The sequence below is a fragment of the Lissotriton vulgaris genome, chromosome 12 (assembly GCF_964263255.1).
Source record: "Lissotriton vulgaris chromosome 12, aLisVul1.2, whole genome shotgun sequence".
In the NCBI taxonomy this organism is placed as follows: domain Eukaryota; kingdom Metazoa; phylum Chordata; class Amphibia; order Caudata; family Salamandridae; genus Lissotriton; species Lissotriton vulgaris.
The window spans coordinates 82,893,214-82,915,524 of NC_141700.1; the positions used below are offsets into that span (position 1 = coordinate 82,893,214).

At 44.9% G+C, this 22,311-nt stretch overlaps 1 protein-coding gene across 1 annotated transcript in view; it reads left to right on the forward strand.

Annotated features, from left to right (window-relative positions):
* Nucleotides 1–9,963: 9,963 nt before the first annotated feature.
* The window catches only part of LONP1 (lon peptidase 1, mitochondrial), a 68,574-nt gene continuing 56,226 nt past the window's right edge, over nt 9,964–22,311 (forward strand). Inside the window, exons 1-4 of the mRNA XM_086947254.1 lie at nt 9,964–10,437; nt 20,203–20,291; nt 21,238–21,357; nt 22,002–22,236. Coding sequence (XP_086803380.1) covers nt 10,072–10,437; nt 20,203–20,291; nt 21,238–21,357; nt 22,002–22,236 — 810 coding nt within the window. The 5' untranslated portion in view covers nt 9,964–10,071. The remainder of the gene's footprint in view (nt 10,438–20,202; nt 20,292–21,237; nt 21,358–22,001; nt 22,237–22,311) is intronic.

Below are 22,311 nucleotides of genomic sequence, written 5' to 3' on the forward strand. Positions count from 1 at the left end.
ACAACATCAAAAGAGCCGTTGTAACTGCCTCGGGTCAAGAGAGCTTCTATTTTGCCGGGTTGCATGTGTGTGAAGTTGGGCCAGTCCATTTGTTTCCTATGCATTCTGGGACTTGTGGTCCGTGTTTCACATAGTATAAACAGGTCTACAACGCCCAGAAGGTAATGGACTGGGAGAACTTCACATAACTGGTCCTGTAAATCGAGACAGCTCTCAGTATATTTTCAGTTTAAACCAAAATAAAACTAAAAAGTGTTTTAGCGCCTGCACTCTTGAATATAAAACTCTTACACTTCCCACGGGCACACATGCTGCCTCCAACCATGTACGCTGGGACTTGTGGGCCCATACTTAAAATGAGGAGAGTGAAACTACAAGTCCCAGAAAGCTTCTGGCTGGTCAATGAAAAACCAGGACTGGCTGAAAAACCATGTCTAACATGGATTCATAAGTTGAAAGCCACGTTGGACTGCTTTCTGTGAATACTGGGGAAGCCCGCGTCCCTTGTTCCAGCTCTGACAGGACAGAGCAGTGTTGTTTTATTCAGTTGGCCGCGCGATTTGAGAGAGAGGGTTTTTTCAACCTCCTCCCCAGTTGTGATCAGGATTTCTGAAACGTGATATTTCAAGCATAGAAGTAATAATCGATAGAAGAAGGCAGTCCCCAGCCCCAAATTGGACACGGGGCATTCTTATTTTAAGGAAGTGTAAAACAGACGTGTCACAGTTCTTGTCATGTACTGGAATGAATACCAGCATTTTGAAAAGCATGTTTGCGAAAGTGAAAGGACAGCAGAGACGTATGTAACAAAAATATGTTGCAGCTGAACAGATACAGTTGCCCTGTTGACTTCAACCTACTAGCAATCATTTCTCATTAAACATACCAATGCATTATGGGAAGTGTAGTCTTAGATCACCTCGCTTAGATCTATTAGATTACCAGATGTAAAAGGAAACCAGAGGATTGTAAACTATCGCGGCCTGTCACATGGAGCAATACTTCTAAAATATTTACTTGCCCCCTAGAAAGGCATTGCTTGAGAGGACACATTAATGCTTTACTTGGCTTAGAGGGAGGGAGGCAAGTCACACAAATAACATGTCTGAAATGTCTGGAGAGTCATGCCACACTTTATCCCACTGACGCCACCCAGTGGTAGCGCTGAGAAGCTGCATAGATGAATGTGTCCAAGGGTGTAAGTGTAGTATCTGTGTGGAGTAACCGAACTGGCACAAATTCTTCAGAATCGTGTGGTCACATCACTCCATTTCATCACAGCTCTGGGCTTCTAAGTGACAAATCACTGGAAGAAAGAGTTGCCAGTTTAGTTATTTTGATGCCAACAACTGAAGGCACACAACAGCCAGAATGTTGTAGGTTGTTGTGTGGAAGCTCTAGAAGGTCAGCCTACTTGATGCCTAACAAGTGGCCTCGTGAATCCCCACTTTAGCCACTACAGCGTGACAGAAAGAAAAGGGAGTGAGGAGAGAGCAGAAAGAAAGGTAGGTGTATAGAAAGGGAAGCAAGGGGGGTTGAAAGTAAGGAGGTGTAGAAGAAAGTTAGGAAGGCTCAGAGAAAGTGTAAGATGAGGGAAAGGTGGGAAGAAGGAAAAGATAGTGAAAGGTTGGGTGGAAGAGTGAATGGATGGGTAAATGTTTCAGTGAAATACGATGAATGGAGCAATTAAAATATTGATGAATGGGTGAGTGAAATGATGTATGGAAGGGTGAAAGGATGGATGGGTGGACAGATGGATGGTTGGATGGATGAATAGATGGATGGATGGACTGACAGATGGATAGACAAACAGATGGACGGATGGACGGACAGATGGACAGACAGACGGGCGGATGGATGGGTGGAGGGATGGACGGATAGACAGACAGACGGACGGACGGATGTTTGGATGGATTGATGGATGGATGGATGGATGGATGGACTGAAAGGGTATACAACGTTTACCACGCATTTTTTACCACGCACTACACTTACAGCGCAGGCATTACCACGCATACCATTACAACGCATTGCGCTGGGGGGCGCTCTAGGATAGGGAATAAGTTTAATTTTATATCCAACACCTTCCCTAGTATCCACGGGGACTGGAGTTGGAATATAAAATTATACTTACCACTATCCAGCACCTCAAAGCGCTATGCGTTGTAACGGTATGCGTTGTAAATACCGCGTTGTAATGGTATGTGTGGTAATGGTATGCGTGGTAACGTCATACATCCACTGAAAGACGGACGAAGGGATGCATGGTGGATTAATACATGTGCATATGAAGAAAGTGTGGGTGACTGATGGAACCATAGATTCCATACCATTAAGCCTTATGTACAGTAGTCCATGAAATACTTAGTATTAAATTCTTGACAGGCGTAACATAGATACCCTCTATAGCAGCTGCGAGGCGGACCAGGAGTCTCCACTGGAGATCATGGCCACCTCTGAGTTTGATTAATGTAGGTCATTTCAATCTCTTTATTTTAAATCGAGACCTTTTTTAATTTATAGGTTTGGATGATCTTTGTTACGTCTGATCACAGTTTAATGCTGTATCCAAGTTCCAAATTTACTACCACCTGCTGGAGTACCCTTTAACTGCTGTTAGAGAGGGCAGAGGAGCAAAGGGAGTACTTTAACAATCCACTGGTGTGGTGGCACCCAAGACACTGCCACAACAGTGGTACAATACTACACGCACCATAGCTGACCCCGAACTGTGAGAAAAGGTCTCACACCTAATGTACTGTAGGATCCTGTCCTATAGATAACCATGTAAAGAAATAGGGCTCTCTCCGGCGTATATGAGGAAGTGGTTTGAAATCTGGTTACAGCCATATCCTGCAAGGAAGACTCATTGACGATCCATTCTATAAGGTCTGCATACCTGTCGCCAGCCTTTCCTATGCATGTGTCCCTAGACATGCCATATATTGAGGATGGGGCTTGGACCAGATGACTTGCACTGAAAGCCAGGAGCCTAGCTACCAATGGAACAGTGGCACCAAAGGCCAGAGGACTAAGGAGCGTACTGAAGCATAAGTATTGCTGTAATTTAATACCCAAAGTAGGGCTGCATTACCACCAGGTGTGGGTGTTAAAAGCGTAATTCACTGTTGCATAATTATACAAAAATATAGCAAGATTATGAGGAATTATGCAAGGAGCGTAGCCCAGCCTTTAGCGCTATTTTCTTGGTGCAAAATGTACCCTTCATCCAAAATAGTTCCAAGGACGCATTTAGCGCTAAGAAAATAGCACAAAATACAACAGAACACAAACAGCAGCAGATGCTCACACGTGGTAACTTTGTTGTTCCCGTGCTCCTGCAGTAGGAATTTTTTGTGCCAAATTACCCATAATTACACAAATGGGCATAATTGCATAATTTTCAGTAATTTTGCATCAAAAGAGTAACACAGAATTACTATGTTTACTCTTGCGTAATTCGAATTTCTTCCAGGCAAAATTATAATGTCTTGCACGAGGGCTAGTGACGCCTAAGCTAACCAACTGAGAAGTGGAGGCGCACTGTGCGAGGCTTCTACCCTGCATTTCAATCAGGCTTTTTCAGCCTAATTACAAATGAATAACATTGTATTGATCATACATACAATGATCATTGTATTAAAAAATTATGTTTGCTGACTATCCAATGATAGTGTCTATTGAGATGATTTTGAGTTATGTTTTTGTGCTCAATTTTGTGTGTGGTGGCAACACAAATGTGGAGATAAATGTAAAAGCAGGTTTTGCTCCTACATTTAATATGTTAATTTACTGTTTATGTGTTTTTGGCAATAGCGAAAAAAAGGATGCAGCAATTCCTGGCCAGGCGCAGGGAAAAAAAGACCAGCAGAGTCATGGAGACTGGCTCAGACCTCCAGTAGCCCCTAGCAGCCATTTGGTCGCAATAAGAGGCCATTAAGATGGGGCCTCTGTATCTGGCACTGCCTCAAGTACATGTTCTTCACCACCAGTGGTCTAAGCTGAAACATTCGGCTAGGAATCAAGTCAATGAAGGAGCCATTTGGAGGCCACCCTTGTACTGCACTAGTGGATGATAGCCAGCAAGGCAGGGACCCAGTTAGAGGTGATGGAGGACATGAAAGGCCCCTTGTCACAGGACAGTCCCCAAGACGGCAGGAGACCCAGGTCAAACAGAATTACTTTAGAAGCCATCCCAGAGTCTTTGGATGATCATCCAACTCCTGTAGAAGTCATTTTCACATCATCAAGCTCTTGAAGTCATCAGCAGAGTTTAGAAACTTGAGCCTAATGATCCGCAAATGACTTGAAAATGAGTATCTGATGACTTCACAAGGTGTGACTATTCTTGATGACTTCAGAAGGATTTCAAAATGAGTATCCGATGAATACACAAGGTGTGACTATTCCTGATGACTTCAGGAGGATTTAAGAATGAGTACCTGATTACTTCATATGGTCCTGTTGTTCTTGATGATGTAAGGATGATTTAAAAATAAACATCCATGACTCAACATGTATAAGTTCAAAACATGTTAATGTTGATTCCACTTGATCAATTGGGTGTCCTATGCCAGTGGTGAGGGTACAAGTGCATGAGCCCTGTACCCCTACAGTGTCTAATCCTTTCTTAGACATTGTAAGTGCAGTGCTGCCTTTAAGAGTATATTGTGCTGGGAGCTTGTTATTACGAACTCCACAGCAACATAATGGCTACACGGAAAACGAAGAAGTTTGGTATCTCAGCACATTAAACCCAGACTGATGCCAGTGTGGGATTTAATGAAAAATGCACACAGAGGGCATCTCAGAGATGCCCCCTGAAAACAAATCCACCACTAGTGTCCGGCCTGAGTGACTGCTTTCAGCTGCCACCACCAGACATGTTTCTGGACTCCTGGGTTGAGAGTCTGCTGCTCTCTGGGGCCTGAAACGATACACATCCTGAGAAGAGGTGCCACGTCTCCTCCCCCAGGATGGGCAGGGTTAAAGGGGAAGCGCCAAAGGCATGCCGCCTTTGTGAGCCTCCCCAGACCATTTGCTGCTTTCAGCAACTGGTCCCCACTAGTTCTGCCCCCCACTTTGGGTAGGATAGCTGGCGGGAAAAACAAGTGAGGAAAAGAGGTGTGCCCACCTCTGCCAACTCCACCCCTCAGGTGGGGGAGGTGAGATGTAGCACCCCAGGGAAGAGACCTATTGGTCCCTGCCCTTTACCTACCTGTGAAGCCCCTAAATCTAGTATTTAGGGGGCATCCTGAACCTTGATTCCTCAAATCCAGACAAGAAACAAGAAGAAAAGAAGAAGGACTGAACAGCCATGCAGCCAGCTAACAAGAAGAAGACGCCCACTGACTTGGCCACAGCCCTACCGGACTGTCTCCCCTCGAATCTGCTCCTGCGAAATCCCGTTGTGTCCTGCAGCCAGCATCCTCAAAAACCCCGGAGGACCTGCCTGCTTTCACTTTCAAAGACTGCTTCTCCATGAACACTGGATTTGTTCAACTGCAACCTCTGACAGCAGTCAGAGACCGCAAATCCAGCCCACTCTGCACCCGCTGAACCTGTTCCGAGCTCGAGTGGAAAAACACCACGAGGAGTTCACCCCGGCGATCCTGACCCGAGATCTGGCGGCCCTGACTTGCCTCAAGCCTCCAGCCGACGCCTGCAGCCCAAATCCAGAAGAACCCCCCCTAACCGAGATCAGGAGCTGGTAAGAAGATCCGACCCCAAAAGGCACCCCTGCACCTGATGCCCCGTGTCCTTGTGTGCTAAAACCGACAGTGCCTAACCAACCCTTAACTTCCCGAAAGTCCTTCACCTCCCTGGTTGCAGTGCTTTTGCAAACTGGAGGTTCTTCATGGAAAACAACAGGGCACGCAACGTTGAAACAGCACTCTGCACCAGGCCGCCCTAGTGCCGCAGAGGGTGCACCTCTTGTGCTTTGTTTCCCCATTTGCCCTGACCTAAAACCTAGGAGCTTGGCTCCCATAACCCAGTGGGGTGTTTGCCAGCAGCCACCAACCAGAGACGCCTTACTCCCCATTGGATAACATTGGGCTTCAACACTCTGCACCAGGCCGCCCTAGTTCCGCAGAGGGTGAAACAAAAGTGCATCACTGACCCCGGGGGACCCCTGAGTCTAACCCCAGGAACTTAAATCGCACAGACGATAACTTACCTTGAGGTGAGGTAGTGTGGCTCACTGGTTAGAGGCGGCAGACCCGAGAGCAGAGGACGGCCCGGGACCAGGGTTCGATTCCCGGCGCGGCAGGTTTCTGGACCAGGGTCAGCGGACTCGATAATTCTCTCGCCTCGGTGCCCACTCTGATCAGCGATCACACTCGGCAACTCTGGGCATTAGCTTGCCTCATCCTCACTAACGGCCCCACCTGACCGCCGGGGATGCCTGGTCTCACCCTGGAGATACCCATTAAGGGACCATCTCTCAGGGAAGCCAGGAAGGGTTTCGCAGCGGTCGAAGCGCCTTGGGACCCTACGGGTAAGTAGTGCGCTATATAAATGCCTATACATTTACCTTCGAACCGATAACTTAAAGTTCCTCCATAGGATAACATTGACTGTTTTCCTGAAAAAGGTTCTAAGTATGGGATTTTGAAATCTAAAGATATTCTTTAAAAACTGTGTGAATAGCTAAAACTTATTTACTTACCTGTTTGCAGGAAATGTCCCAGTGCTGAATCTAGGTATCCAGCACTGAGTTCGAGAATTAACGTAAAAAGTAACTTACCTGTAATTTACTGGAAAAGCCTCTTTATTTAAATGTACTGTATTTGCTAAGTGTTTCAACCTACTGCATCCCTTGTAAATCAAACAAAGTACAATTTCTATTGCATTTTCAAACTGTTCTATATTAAGCAACTTATTACTGAAAAGTATTTAATGCTTACCTGTGCCAGGCTTGCTTGGTTCTAAAAATAAAACAACAGTATATATTTTTATACAAAAACAATTGGCCTGGAGTGCAGTCCTTCAGTGTGTGAATTCATTTGCTGACTGGGTGTGTACATCAAATGCTTGACACTGTCCTCTGATACTGCCTCGCTGCTTTACCACTCTATCACAAATAGAGAGTAAGGTTCTATCTAACTTTAACCTCTGCCTACCTGTGGGGTCACCTGGACTCCATACACACTATACCTCATTTTGGTGTAGTATATATAGAGCCAGTTTCTTACACCATGAAGCTACATGGAAGGACAGGGCCCTCAAAACTCTTGTAAAAGCCCCCTGCAATTGACATGAAGTCGTCCTACAGTGATCCACACCCCTACATGTTTCATGAAATCATCCTGGAGTAATCCAAACTCGCTCTAAAGTTGTCATGGAGCCATCCTGGAGTAATTCACAGTCATCCAAAAGTTGTCCTGGAAGCATCCTAGACCTAGAGTAATCCTCAGTCCTTGTGAAGTTGGCATGGAATCATCCTGTAGTAATTAACACTCATCCTGAAGTTGTCAGGTGGTATTCACCGAGTAGTAAAAGATCATCACGCATATTCAATTGAAGTAATCAGGACATCATCCCCGAGTACTTTTAGTGATGACTGGTCATCTCATTTAAATATTTTGCCCTATGGGCATACTTCAGGATGGCCTGGGATGACTTCCCCAGATATTTACAGGAATAACCCTGCTGAAGTCATCAGATGACACCAGAATCACTCCAGGATGATCTTCCTTTTTGACATGGGGAGCTACAGATAGAAATTAAGATGAAATGAAAGACTGCATTGAGAGCGCCTTTGAAAACTGATTGCCAACTGCCAGCTGCGAGTTTAGAGTTTGCAAGTGTTTTGATCTGCATAGAAATAATGTACCACTGGTTACTTTGATAGGGACACAGTGGATATATGCGACATTACTGTGCTGATTTAGCACATCGATTTGGTAAGCTTCATTTTGTTACCGGACAGGCAAAATAACACGAGCACATCCGCCATTTTATGCTTTTCGACCAAGTATTTGTCTTAAGTGTTCATACTTTCAAGGACTACGGATCACTTGGAGAGAGGAATGCGTTTCCTGTCTGTAAAGCTGTAACACATTTCTGTGCAGTGCTGCAGTGTAGTTAAAAGTAATACAAGTAAACCAACTCCTAAGCAATAAGTGTGTGTGTGGGGAGGCGAGGGGGGAGAGCAGGGGTGGTTCTAGGCTCATGGTGGCCATGGACAGGGAGCGTAGGTAAGGGGCCCCGGGAGAGGGAGTCCGTGCGGGGCAGAGCGCGGAGGCCAGTGAAGAGGGGAGGGTGAGGTGTTTGGAAGTGGAACAGAGCCGGAGGCCACCAAATTCCTGCCAGGGGCGCAAATATGTATCCATCCTCAGAGGATTATTATACTAAGGATATATACTGGCGTGGTGGCCCCTGGGGTTTGGTGGCCCTGTGCAGGTGCACAGCTTGCACATGTCTAAGGCCGCCCCTGGGGAGAGGGCCACTCACACTCTTGGGCACCATTGTTACTGCACATACTGCACTAGTGAGACCTCTGCCACGGACGTGTTGGTTAAGTTATACCATGCTTAATTGAACACTAGGATTGGAGTTTGCCGTGGACCAAGACTTTTTTTAAAGCTGGTGAGATGTTGTGCCCTTTAAAGCAATTACTAACTACACAATGTGTATGAAATCAGTTCAATAACTACCTGTGCACAGCGGTCGAAGATTTGGTTTGGGGACTGAAACGGAGTGTTGTAAGGTAACACCAGTGGCGTAACATTAGCCCCCGCAGCCCCTGCAATCTGGGGGCACCCAAGATCCAAGGGGCCCCCTCTGTGACTGCACAAGCGGCAGGCCCCTTGCCTGAGAGTTTTTGAACTAGGTCCCCAACGTGGCAGGCCCTCTCAATGTACTTTGCAAGGTGGCACCCTCAAGTTTTGTTAAGCCACTGGGTAATGCTGCATCAATGCCACATTGATTAAAGTTCAGGCTTCTTATTTATCAAGGTACTGCATGCTTGCACTTGTAGTATTGGTTCATATCAAATGATTATAATTGAGTTGGGCACACTTTTACGCACTTGGACCATTAACTATCTGAGGTTGGCTGTATTTTCTGATAGTTTTCTGCGATTTGATTTGTCTCATGTCTCACGTGATGCCATTTCATACAATGCTTCAGTTATAATAAATGTTATACAATGTCATTTCTTGTGATACCATTACTTTGTTAGATCTCAAAAAAAGCCTACCTCTTTTTAGTTATAGGAAATTGGCCAATTAGTAAGCATTTTTTGAAGTATTAAAATGAGAGGCAGGCAGGTATAAACTAGATTTTAAAAACTTTAACTGTTTCCTTTTTAGGTTGACTCAAACCTAATTCGTAGAACATTGGTCAATTGAAAACTGAGACATGCCAACTCAAAAGGGTGCCATTACTTACTCATGAGTTGGTAAAGATTTAAACTGCAAATTAGAGAAACTGTAACAACAAGCGTCCTGTTGGACGTGTTCTGTTGATGCTCTCACTTCTGTTTACCAGAATTTTCCTTGCCGGTAACACTTGTTCCAAGAAAACGTATTTTTGGGGGATGGTCCTTTAAACTTTAAGTAGCATGACAGTTCCAAGATGGCGGCTATATTTGAGTACAGCTTGTGCGGATCGATACAGTATGTGACAGTAAGTAAACGGCGAGTGCTTATGACGACCCCTGAATTCCAAGCAGCCGTGCAGCCATCTTGAAATGTCACTTTCGTGTTAACTGCAATAGGACCGCAAATAAAGAAGTCAAGATAACGCTGATTCTTCGAGCTTACAATAAGAACTACTACAGTGCCCTTTAATTATGTTCCTAACGTGCGATTTAAACTGTGCATTTTATAACTTCATAAATAACTCAATTCGTTTTCTCAAACACGTGTGTGTGTTCACAATATTAAACGATACATTTTCTTGTTCAGAAGCATGATAACGCACTCTGGTGTTGTGTGCACATTCCTGAAGCGCATCCCTTGACCTCGGCGATGGGTGAAGCTGCTGGAGGTGTCCCCTGCGCGCGCAGGGCGGTTGGCTCAGCAGTGTGCGCCGCCTCCCCGCCGGTGACAGCAGACGCACAGCATGGCCGGGTACCTGCGGCTCTGGAGCTCCTGCAGGGCGAGGGCCAGAGTGGGGCTCCGTGCCCTCGCCGCCTGCCCTGTCCCACCGCCCCTGGCCTCCCCGCGCAGGGCATGGGGGCTGCCCGGAGGCCGGGGGCCCTTCCTGTCCCAGCGGAGGCACCTGCAGACCTCCTGGGCTCACCTCAGCTCCATGGCCGGAGGGGACGGAGGGGCCGAGAGCAGCGGAGGGGAGGAAGGGGGTGAAGCCTACACCGCGCCGGTCATGACTGCCCTCGCCCCGCTCACGATTCCCGAGGTCTTCCCCAATGTGCCGCTCATCGCCGTCAGCAGGAACCCGGTGTTCCCCCGGTTCATCAAGATCATTGAGGTGAGGTGGGGTACGCCAGGCTGGACCACAAGAGGTTTAAAAGATGTGCCAAGAGCTGAGGTGGGGGAGAGCACGTTAGGCTGGATACCAAGGGGCTCTAGATGTGCTGAGGTGGGTGACTTTCAGGGAAGAACTCTTAACTTTTGAGTAGGGATTTGCTAAGGTCAGTGCATTAAATGCACTCACTCAGCTGCACTTCTTTACTTTGAAAAGGAGAATGCCAGCACTTCTCAGAATTGTGAAATAGTTTTGAGTACCGTGCTCCTCACAGCAAACAGGCACTCTAACATTGTGAGTACTTGCACTTTTATAATTCCATCAATGGATTTCAGTCACTGGAAGTTGTGAAACTATATGCATGCGGATATATGGAGGGCTTATGGGGTTAGAAGCTTAGTGCATAGTTCTCAACTTCTTACCTTCCAGGGTGGTCCGAGATTAACATTTAAGATCCTATCAACATTAATTGATGGCATAAAAATATGTTGCAAAGAAATTCCTTTAGCTCAAGCCATCGTGTCACGAACCAGGACTTAAAAAGATAACACAATCATTTTGACTGCATCATTCTTTTGAGGTATAAAGCTTTTAGTTTATCAATCAAAGTATATGGAGTATGCCACAAAGAGAAGGACGATGCTTTGTTATGCCCAATCAATATTGCAATTAACCAATTCGGTTTTGAAAAAATACAAAACAGAATTGGCTTCTTGCAGTATTAATTGGACATGACATAAATCCACAAGTAGGTGAAATCACATTCCATTACTATCTAGATATCTTTTCATGATACGACTCTGCCACTTTTGAGGCATACGTGAAAAAATAACCATCTACTTCGTGTGTAGTTTTGTAGATGTGCAGACATTATCTTAATGCAGACTTGCTATCGTGGGGTGTGAGAAATGTGTCTTTTATTCCTCCCTGTTAAGCTGATTGCATCCTCATTGCGCAGAGACAGGCGTCTACTATTGTTAGTCAAGTGCAGTGAGTGATAACACCTTCATGAATATTTTATGAACCCAACCCAGCTATCCATGAGGCATAGTGTTGATACTGAAAATATGTTGTTATCCTCAGAGCCAGCAAGGCGACTTGTTTGGCATTCTCCATAACAGGTGATATATTGAATACAATTATATTCCTGCACTTAGTCATTGGACATGTTTTGGATTCTTGAACTCAAGAAAGAACCAGATGGAGGTGCTGATGTGTATAAGAAAAAAAGGGCTGGGCTGAGCCTTAAAAGGCCTTACTGTATGTCATTCTAAGATGGCGATCTTGGTATGTGGGCATGATGGACCGCACCTGTACACGTTTCCGTCTAATAATTTTTAGTCCTCAGTTGCATCGCTCCAGAGTGGGCTATGATGTTTAGAAGCTGAAATGTGAGCCTACACCGGAAACTAAAGTATTGACTGATTGTACAAGGAGACATTAAAAAAGTGGCATACAGACAAGGGTAGGGGATGCATTCAGGAAGTGTCAAAGCTTTCGTCTCTGTTCCTCATTTCCCCCAATCTCTGTTCCCCAGCACTGAACGCAATTACACTGTAGTGCCTAACACTCAGGAGGCAAGCGAGTTGTTCCTCAGACACACAATCCAGGATTCCTGCAAGCGAGGAAAGTGGTCACACATGACATTGTAACAAAAGTAAGTCAGGCTCTGATGTAAGGACAGTGAAACGAGCAGGTGCCCAGTAGAGGAGATTCTGGAAAAGCTTTTAATAAACTGTATTGATTCTCTGCTTATGTATGTGGGAACCAACGCCACAAGAAGGATCTTGCACAATTAAAGCTATAGAAACAAGTAATATGAAATAATATACATTCAAACAATAAGATCGATATATATAGTCAGTAACCTTATTTAAACAATACTTTTAACATAGATTAATGTGGTGTCGCGCAAGCTAATCCAAAATGTATACCTTGGCCTGTAGGCCACTATTGAAAGAATGCGAGATTGCTTCATGCAGTTTGTTTTACAAAAAGAAAACATCTTTTTTTCAGTGCAGCATTTACATTGGCGCTGCAGGGATGGCCTGACAGATCTGTGTGCAGCATCTTGCACAATCTCTGCCCACGTAACTCTGGGCTGTGATGCAGAGGCTGGCCGGTTTTAACTGGGTGTTTCTGACTCTTTTCAAGGGCACTGCTCTGGTGTCACCCTGCTTAATCAATTCAAAGTAGGACATTTTATAGCTAGCAGACGTCTTACATTAGTGGTGAGGAAATCAAGGTCATTGTGTGGGCTGGCATGACATATGAGAAAAATATATTACGGGAAACATATTTTGTGACACTGCATGAACAAAACTGACCTTGTTTATTAATAGAACTAGCAGCCCGCCCCGGCGTTGCCCGGGACAGAAGGGGGCTGGGGGCAGCATTGCAGCAGGAGAGGCGCAGCAGAGCGGCCGGGAGCAGCAGAGCGTACTTACAGTGTTTCCTTGCTCCAGTTTTGTTGGTCCTGGCCATTCTGCCCACGCTCGTGTCCGCTGGTTCTCCGTGCTCGTTTTCTTGGTCCTGGCCGCTTCTGCCGACTCTCCTGTCCGCTCCTACTCTGCGCTCCCCTGGGCATGTCAACTCTCCTCTACTCGCTCCGGACCTTGGAGGGTGTCGCTTCCGTTGTTCCTCCGCGCTCGTTTTCTTGGTCCTGGCTGCTTCTGCCGACTCTCCTGTCCGCTCTTACTCTAAGCTCCCCTGGACATGTCGATGCTCCTCTACGCGCTCCGGACCTTGGAGGGTGTTGCTTCCTTTCTCCTGTCCGCTCCTCGCAGGGTGTTGCTTCCGGCTTCCCCGCTCCCCCGTGATGTCAGCAAGCATCAGCACGCACGTCGTTAGCTGGCGCTACTTCTAAGGGACTACTTTCCCTTAAAAAATACGTTTCCCTTCTAACATATATATTTTGTTTTTATATAGCCTATGTCCTTCTGCTTGCCCTGACGTTTTCAAAGATGTATTGGGTGTTTGGATTGGTGGTGTACTTTTCGAGTTTACCTGGCTCAAAGGACACAGTTCTCTCTTTATAATAGTAGTATAGATGAACAAGCAGTTTGAAAACGTTAAAAAACACAAGCTGGCATCGTCAAAATCTTCTTTTTTCAGGGCCTTTTTAGGTCTCGACTATTATATCCCGCAGGGATAAATAGACGCGAGTAATGAAGTTGAAACAAACTCTCTGACCAAGCAGATTCCATGCAGATTTCTCACAATACATGTTAACTCTTGAAGCGTGACGCTTCTCCAGCGCGCGCTTGGCCTCTCACACCACCATCAAAGACTTCTGCTCCCCCTCACTCACACCCCATCCCCATATGCTCCTTTCCTCCCACTCACTGGCTCCCCTCCCCCCCCACCAGGGTCTTGAAGCGCGACGCTTCATCAGCACTTCCCTCCCACTCGCTCACTCCCCTTCTCCCCCGCCCCCCACCCCCATCCGACTTGTTTTTGGGACTCGAACACAGTTTCCTACGCCCAAAGTCGGCAGCTCGCTTCGGCCCTTCTCTGCTCTTCAGGTCCAGTTTGTTTTGGTCGACTCTTCACTTTTGGAGCTCGCACACAGCATTTGCATTTCTAGGTTTTCTGCTAATCCGACTCAGTCAGAGGGCATTTCTAATCTAACGTGGTTCCAGAGCTTTTTTCCATGCATCCCTGCACTTCCCCTTCCCGCTTTGGCTTTCGAGCAGCCTTTGAATGTCTTTGATCAGGGCGGTTTGAGGGCGCCTGCTCCATGCATTGCCCCCAACCCTTGTTTTATTTTGCTCCAGAATGTTTGTTTACCGGATCCTGGATGCCTTTAAATTTAATTATTACGTATGCATTTTTAAAATAGAGCCGGCGGGACTCGAACACTGTTCCCTACGCCCAAAGTCGGCAGCTCGAGCCACATCCCTATACATGTATACTTGCAGCCAATCACAATACGGCCACTATTGACGGCCGATCCTTTCAACTCCTCTTTCCATGTCAATCATGTTGGTATTTATATGACGTCTGAGGTTTAAACAATCGGCCTCGGAGTTATCTACATTGCGTGTTTACTCTCGTACCTGCCTTCAGTTTCTTACACTTCTGACGGGCCTCAGACTGGCGTTTTTCAAAGGTTGACAGAACTAGATCAGTGATGTGCTATTCACTTGGGTTAACTCTTGGGTTCACATGTTAACTCTTGAAGCGTGACGCTTCTCCAGCGCGCGCTTGGCCTCGCACACCACATCAAAGGCTTCTGCTCCCCCTCACTCACACCCCATATGCTCCTTCCCTCCCACACTGCTGGGTCCCCTGCCCCCCCACCAGGCTCTTGAAGCGCGACGCCTCACTAACTAGATTATGTTGTATCCTGAAGAAATGATTGACACTGGCTGACCCTCCCACCCATCTAACTTGGAAAACCAGATATATACGCACTTTCTGTGACTGCTGCCCAAAAGCCAAATCATTTCTCATTGCCGTGTGTCTCTTTAACTCTCTCCTATATTCCGCACCCAGTGCTTTCCCCTCCGGTGCTGGCATCTGAGCTCCCCTTTAAATAAGAGAATCTAATTTCCCTTCCTGTCAGACAGTATCTAGATCTCAATTACATGCAGCCTACCGACTCTCATTAGCTTCTCATCGAACTGCCTCTCTAGAGGGACGTGATGTAAACAATGTTATTTCCGCCTCAAGCTCCCGCGGCCCATTTCCAAAGACTAAAAGCATATTTACAGCCAACATGATAACTTTCCACAATTTCCCACTACTGATCTTAAGCACTCCCAATAGCAGAGGCACAGGCATGCTTTCAAGACTCGTTTTTTATTTGTTTTGGAGCCACTTGTTTTATATTGTCACATGACTATTGCAATTCAGGAAAGTTGACATTTTCCAGCAAAATAACATTTGTGGCATGCTTTGAAGAGGAGCAGGCAGTGACTACTTTCAACGCATTCTAAGACATACAAAACATTATTCTTTACATTTATATGTATGACGATCTAATTAATCTATAGGTGTCCGCAGTCCGCTCCTGCGCAATTAAACCACTGGATATTTTCTCCAATAGAATACCTCCAGATCTGTTTCCCACATAAACATATCTTGTTTTTTTAAGTGTTCAGGCGCCACCCAAAATCCCTGCTCTGCACTGCTGCATCGGTAAATTCAAACCCCCTATACCTGCCAGGTTCTTCTCCTCTTTCACTTCTGCCCACTTTTAATTATTTATTTAGTTGCACCCATTGCTTGTTTAGTAGAGCCAGCTTTAAAAAAAAATGTTTGTGTATGAGCGGCATCCAAGGGCACCTCGCCGCACTGCTGCATCTGCAAATTTAAACCACCCTTCCCTACCAGGTTCTCCTCCCCTCGTGCTTCCCGTGACTACCAATTGTCCCCACAGCTATTAGCACTCCTGCAATACGGCCACACAAGGCAAAACCTTCTTCAAACAAGCATTTACAATGCAATAGGTCTCACATTTACGCAAGTTTAAGCTATTGCCAATGTAAATGACCATGCCTTTTATTTATGTTTTACAAACAAAAACATAAATAAAAGGCATTGTCATTTACAATGCAATAGCTCAAACCCGCATAATTGCGAGACCTACTTCATTGCACCCCTCAAGGCCACAGCACCCCTCAAGGCCACAGCACCCCTCAAGGCCACAGCACCCCTCAACGCCACAGCACCCCTCAACGCCACAGCACCACTCAGCGCCACAGCACCACTCAGCGCAACAGCGTTACTGAAAGCCACAGCATCATTCAGCACTACTCAACGCCACAGCACCACTCAACGCCACAGCACCACTCAACGCCACAGCACCACTCAACGCCACAGCACCACTCAACGCCACAGCACCACTCAACGCCACAGCACCACTCAACGCCACAGCACCACTCAACGCCACAGCACCACTCAGCGCCACAGCACCACTCAGCGCCACTCAGCGCCACAGCACCACTCAGCGCCACAGCACCACTCAGCGCCACAGCACCACTCAGCGCCACAGCACCACTCAGCGCCACTCAGCGCCACAGCACCACTCAGCGCCACGGCACCACTCAGCGCCACGGCACCACTCAGCGCCACGGCACCACTCAGCGCCACGGCACCACTCAGCGCCACGGCACCACTCAGCGCCACGGCACCACTCAGCGCCACGGCACCACTCAACGGCACAGCATCACTCAGCACCAATAAACGCCACAGCCCCACTCGACGCCACAGCCCCACTCGACGCCACAGCCCCACTCGACGCCACAGCCCCACTCGACGCCACAGCCCCACTCGACGCCACAGCCCCACTCGACGCCACAGCCCCACTCGACGCCACAGCCCCACTCGACGCCACAGAATTCCACAGCACCCCTCGACGCCACAGCACCCCTCAACGCCACAGCACCCCTCGACGCCACAGCACCCCTCGACGCCACAGCATCACTCGACGCCACAGCATCACTCGACGCCACAGCATCACTCGACGCCACAGCATCACTCTACGCCACTCAACGCCACAGCAATACTCGGCACCACTGAAGGCCACAGCATCACTCGGCACCACTGAAGGCCACAGCATCACTCGGCACCACTGAAGGCCACAGCATCACTCGGTGCAACCATTCAACAACAACTGGTTCTAATATGTTCTCTCAATGTTTCAAGCTTTATTACAAATGTCACAAAAAGATGTTAATATTTCACTTCTGTTCTTGGATTTTCATCACAATAAAATACACTGAACATAATCTTCCCAAAAATTATTTACAAAAGTTTAAGCTATTGCCATTATAAATTACAATAACTTTTATTTAAGTGTTAGTTATTAAAAAAAAATAAAAGCCATTGTTATTTGTAATATTACTACACCTAAGTCATGTAAATACAAAACATATTGCATTACAAATGCTATATGTCACGTTTGCGAAAGTTAAAACTATTGGCATTGTAAATGACAAAGCTAATAATTTCGCTATTTTCAAAACCAACACATAAATAAAAAATTTGTCATTTACAATACCAATAGCTCAAACTTTCCTAATGCGAGACCTATTGCATTGCAAATGCTTGTTTATTCATTTATTTGTTAATGTGTTTTTAGATTAGACAGTTCTGTGTATAGTTTTATGCTGGTGCTATTGTTGTCACTGGAGTCCTTAGTGTACACATGACCTCTATACCAATGATGAGGTGGTAGTCCGTTTGCATGTAATATATGGATTTAGTTAATTTAGTGCAAAATGATCCTGACTTTGTCAAGCTTGTATGGTGGGAGTTCCTGTGATTTCACGGCTGACAAATGGCCAGTGGACTACTGAATATGTCAGCCAGTCTACTGTAAGCATCAGTTGCCTTTTGTATCTGACTATACTTGGTGCTAGTCCACTGTTTTGGTGTTGGTGTGTGCGTTGGTGTTGGTGTTGTGTATTTATAACTAGGATATTTGAAAGGAGCACTTTCACCTAAAGCCTTCTCAGCCTTTGATGGGTTGGGTGCTTAAGTGCGTAGAATAATAAACTTACTTTAATAAAAGCATTTTCTAAAGATCTGATAAAGGCCATATAGTTGTTGGCCATATAGTTGTTGATATGGGTGCTAAACTCTTTCACAAAGCAAGAACTTGCTTTTTTTGGGAACACTACTAATTTTCAAACCTCTTAAGATCTAAACCAATCTTTTTCTGGTTCTGCAGCTTCCACCTGGAACCCTCTTCCTCCAGATTTAGGATCACTATCAAACATTCTCTCTGTAAAAGTGTAAAGACTCCCCTTTTCAAGACCATCCTTGGTGACTTGGACTTAAATACAAATCTGTGCCATTAGGTACTGGTTGTTTCCAAGGACTACTGTCTGTTAATGTTACAGTCGCAACTATTCTCCTTTCTCACCAAATTCATTGTTGAATCTAAAGTTGTCTACTCTTTTTGTTCCTTTTGTTCCTCCTCACAATATCCATCCTTGCCTCATACCCAGCATTTGTATAGTAGTTTCACCCTTGAACGGGTCAGTGTTTCATTTATACTTCATTGAAGTGGTGTTAATTTAGAACGGTTGTGCTGTACCTTGTTTGTCTTAAAAAAAAATTCTATTACCGGTTGGTGCACAGCACTACATAAAACAATCCTAATAAATAATGCCAGAAGCATGCAGTGTTGAGTATGCCTGGAGTGAAGTGTTGCTTAAAGAAGTTGCTGACTTCTTTGTTTTGAGGCTTTTGGAGAAGTCTTTCCTCTAGAGAAGAACCTATGTGCAGGTGAATTTGGGTCTTGGTATGTGCTGTCCTTGATCAGCAGCAGTTTTTTGTGATACAGGAGATTATTATATTGCAAATAATATTCGGCCTTTTCATTCGGGTAGAGTTAACTTTCAGCCACACAGTAAGTTGATTTCTTGTCCAGAAAATGGGTGCCTGATGCTTCGCCTCCCATGTGTAGCTTTTAAAGAAAGAGAGAGATCATGTGATATTGCTTTTAAAGAAAACACAAAACTACATCTTTCACTCCCTTTGAAATGGGATAAATGTGGATGTTGCTCTGAAAGATCTGACGAATCACAGTGTCACTCTCTTATTTTGGTCAAGCAAATGCTATATTTTTTGTGGTTTAAGACCACAACCTGAATGGTTGCCTCTTTAGACAGCTCTTGGAGTTTTGACACTTTGAATGGGCAGCATGGTACATTCAGGATTAGAAAGAGCAGGGTATTGCTGGCGATTGCATCATGTTTGCTAGCAGTGAATCACTGCTCAAGGATGCGATCTGCTGGCCAATGCCCTTGCTTTCCCCAAGCTTGTGTACGAAGAGTTTTGTCTCCTTCAGTGCTGGACCCAATGAAGATTCACAGACGTGGTTTTAAATGTAATTTCAAACAAACTCCAAATGCTTTCGTCTTAGTTTACAGTTCAGTGCATTCATTAATTTAAAGGGATAGCCAGCTCCCTTGGTGAATGTGTGAATTGATGCTATGGTTGTACATTTTACATCTTGAAAGTTAGGGGTGGAACACACTCATTTTGTGCATTGAATTATATTGTTTACCTTAAATAGTAGGGCCATTATGTTCTTTGGTTGATCCCAGAGCAGAACTATTTAATTATATAATGAGATTGGGGACATGTGGCCTAGTGACTGCAATGTTACTAATATTGCTATCCGGAGAGCTCAGTTCTATTCCGAACTATAACACTTGACGTAGAAAATCAGCTGATGTTGGACATATCGTTTATTTTAAGATAACCATTCTGTACTTATGTTTAAAAAATCTACTATACACTGTATGGTTCAATATAGCCAATTTTGCATGTCACCAGTTCACCGTTCACATCCTGCCTCAACTTCTTTTATCTGGTCGCGGCTGACTGGACACCCCGCCGTGATCCAAAGTTCAGATCCTCTTGTTCGAAATTTTGCCCCTGCAGAATCAAATTTAGATCTTTGTGGCATTTAAAATTAATAATGTAAGATATTAAAAATCCATTGAATGAGATTGGCCCTAAAATAGAGACGCTTAAATGACATTATGCCATCATTGCAATAAAATACAGTGCAAATTATCGACTCAGCTAATTTCCTCCAGATTTGCCCGCTGCAATAACTGTTCAATTTGAAACATGCAACTACTCTTCGAAGCTGTATTGGCGCTATTTAAGTCCCTGAAATGGAAAGACTCACTCAGATGTGTTATGGTCCAAAGTTGCATTATTATTTACTCATGATTTTGGTTTTTTCTGGTTTTGCCTCATTAAAAAAGAGCTTAGTGTTATAAATATTTTGAATTTTTTTAGGTAAAAAATAAGAAGCTGGTTGAGCTGCTGCGACGAAAGGTTCGTCTTGCACAGCCGTATGCTGGCGTTTTCCTCAAGAAGGATGACAAGTAAGTGGTCTTGAAGCTGCACTTTCTTTGAAGGCTTTCAGATGAGCTCCTATTCTTGAAGAGCTTGAGTAGATTCTAAGAGTTATTATGCTCATCCACATCAATGCTTTGCACGGATTATATGTCTGGTTTTCGGTTACACATTACTACTCTTTCCAGGCTTCCAGAGATGTGCAAAAATGTAGTATTCTTTTCATCTAGTTCCATAAAAATTATGTTAAATTACACAAAATGTGATTTACTGCTATCTCAAGTGGAAATTTCAGTCAAATGGAATAAAAAAAACCTATGCAAGTTTCCAGCAGGCCACTGGCTCAAGCATGTAATCTCTCAAGAAAGAGGTTTTATGTGTAAACCAATCTCCCACTGTATGAAATTACACAAAGCACATCAGATTTATGGGTATTCTGCAAAATTCACGTTCCACCAAATTAAAAAAAATTCACCCGTGTGATTAATGTTTTGCCAAATTCACCCATGTGATTAATGTTTTGCCAAGGTCTTCTCCACCTCCCTGTTTTTTTGCTCTACCGTTTCCCCATCAATAAGTTGATTACCGCTTTAGCCCGACCCGTTAACATTCACTGCAAGGTGTAGGGTTGCCGCCTCACTAACTAACTGTTCTTCATTGTTTTGGTACCCGTGAATCTCATCTTGCATACTTTCAAGTATATTGTTCCTCTTTAATGAGCCGATCAATATAATTTGGACATGATGAGGACGTGTGAGGACATTTCATTATTAAAAAATACCTTGTAGGAGGCCCTCATCTTAAGCTTTGGCTCCTTTTGCTGTTTTTTACAGATACACACTACAGAGTTTTGAGGGTTAATCCATAAACATGTTTCCACCAGTGGAGCTTGACCATAAAGATGGTTTAGGCTTTAGGTGTAGCCATAGTCTTGGTGACCCAAGCATTTCAGGTTTTTTTAAATGTATTTTACAGCAATGAATCGGATGTGGTGGAAAACCTGAATGACATCTACCGAACGGGGACATTTGTTCAGATTCACGAGATGCAGGATCTTGGAGACAAGCTTCGCATGATTGTCATGGGACACCGGAGGTAACTTTTGGGTTTGTACTGAAGTTAGAGGGGGTGGTGACCTGAAGAGGAGGAGCTCTAATGGAGCTATGCCACAAGAAATATAAGTTTGTTTTCTGTAGCTGCACTCATGAGCACCTTTTTGGAGCACTGTAAATAGTGTAAAATGTCAAGTTGCAAGTTACTAGCCTGGCATAAAAGTCAACATTTGTCATGCATGAAAGCCAAGTAGCACCCTTACTCGAACTTGAAGAATTACATTTCTGAGCAGCATCTTGACTTCCGCCTCTGATTAAAATGTATGTTTTATTTAATCATACCCCCAGCAAAGAGAGAAGGTACACAAGTGTGTCGAAGCCTTAATTTGGAGCGTGCACGAGGGCCCTCAGTGTGAATATCTTCATTCATCCATAACCCGCTCGCAAGTACTCATTCGGTACAGCTTCTAAGGCTGCATTGTGAGAGGCACGTTGATCATGACAGTTTTCACGAAAGTCCTCATTTGCTAGTTTCCCTTGAATGGATTTGTGTGTGCACACTTCAAGCCCCACGGGCAGCTATATTTAAATTGATTTTGAGATGAGATGAAAGATCCTTTCCTCTAGACCTACTCAGCTGATTCATTAGTCCTCATTAATTAAGAAGGGTTTTTTCTTCTTGGACAGGATAAGTTTCAATAAGGAGCTAGAGGTTGAACCAGAAGAGTCTGAAGATGAGAACAAAAACAAGGTGCGAAGGAAGACCAAGCGATCCAGGAAAGAGCCAGAAAATAACCAAGGAGCCACGGAGCAAGAGGTGGAGTTAGTAGTTGAACCCGCGTCTGACTCCCCTCGGGAAATTCTTATGGTCGAAGTTGAAAATGTGGTACATGAGGATTTTCAGGTCAACGAAGAAGTTAAGGTCAGTTGCAAGAACCAAAACTATCTTTTGAGTTCTTTTCTATGTTTATTTAGAAGTTACACAGTTGAAAAAGTA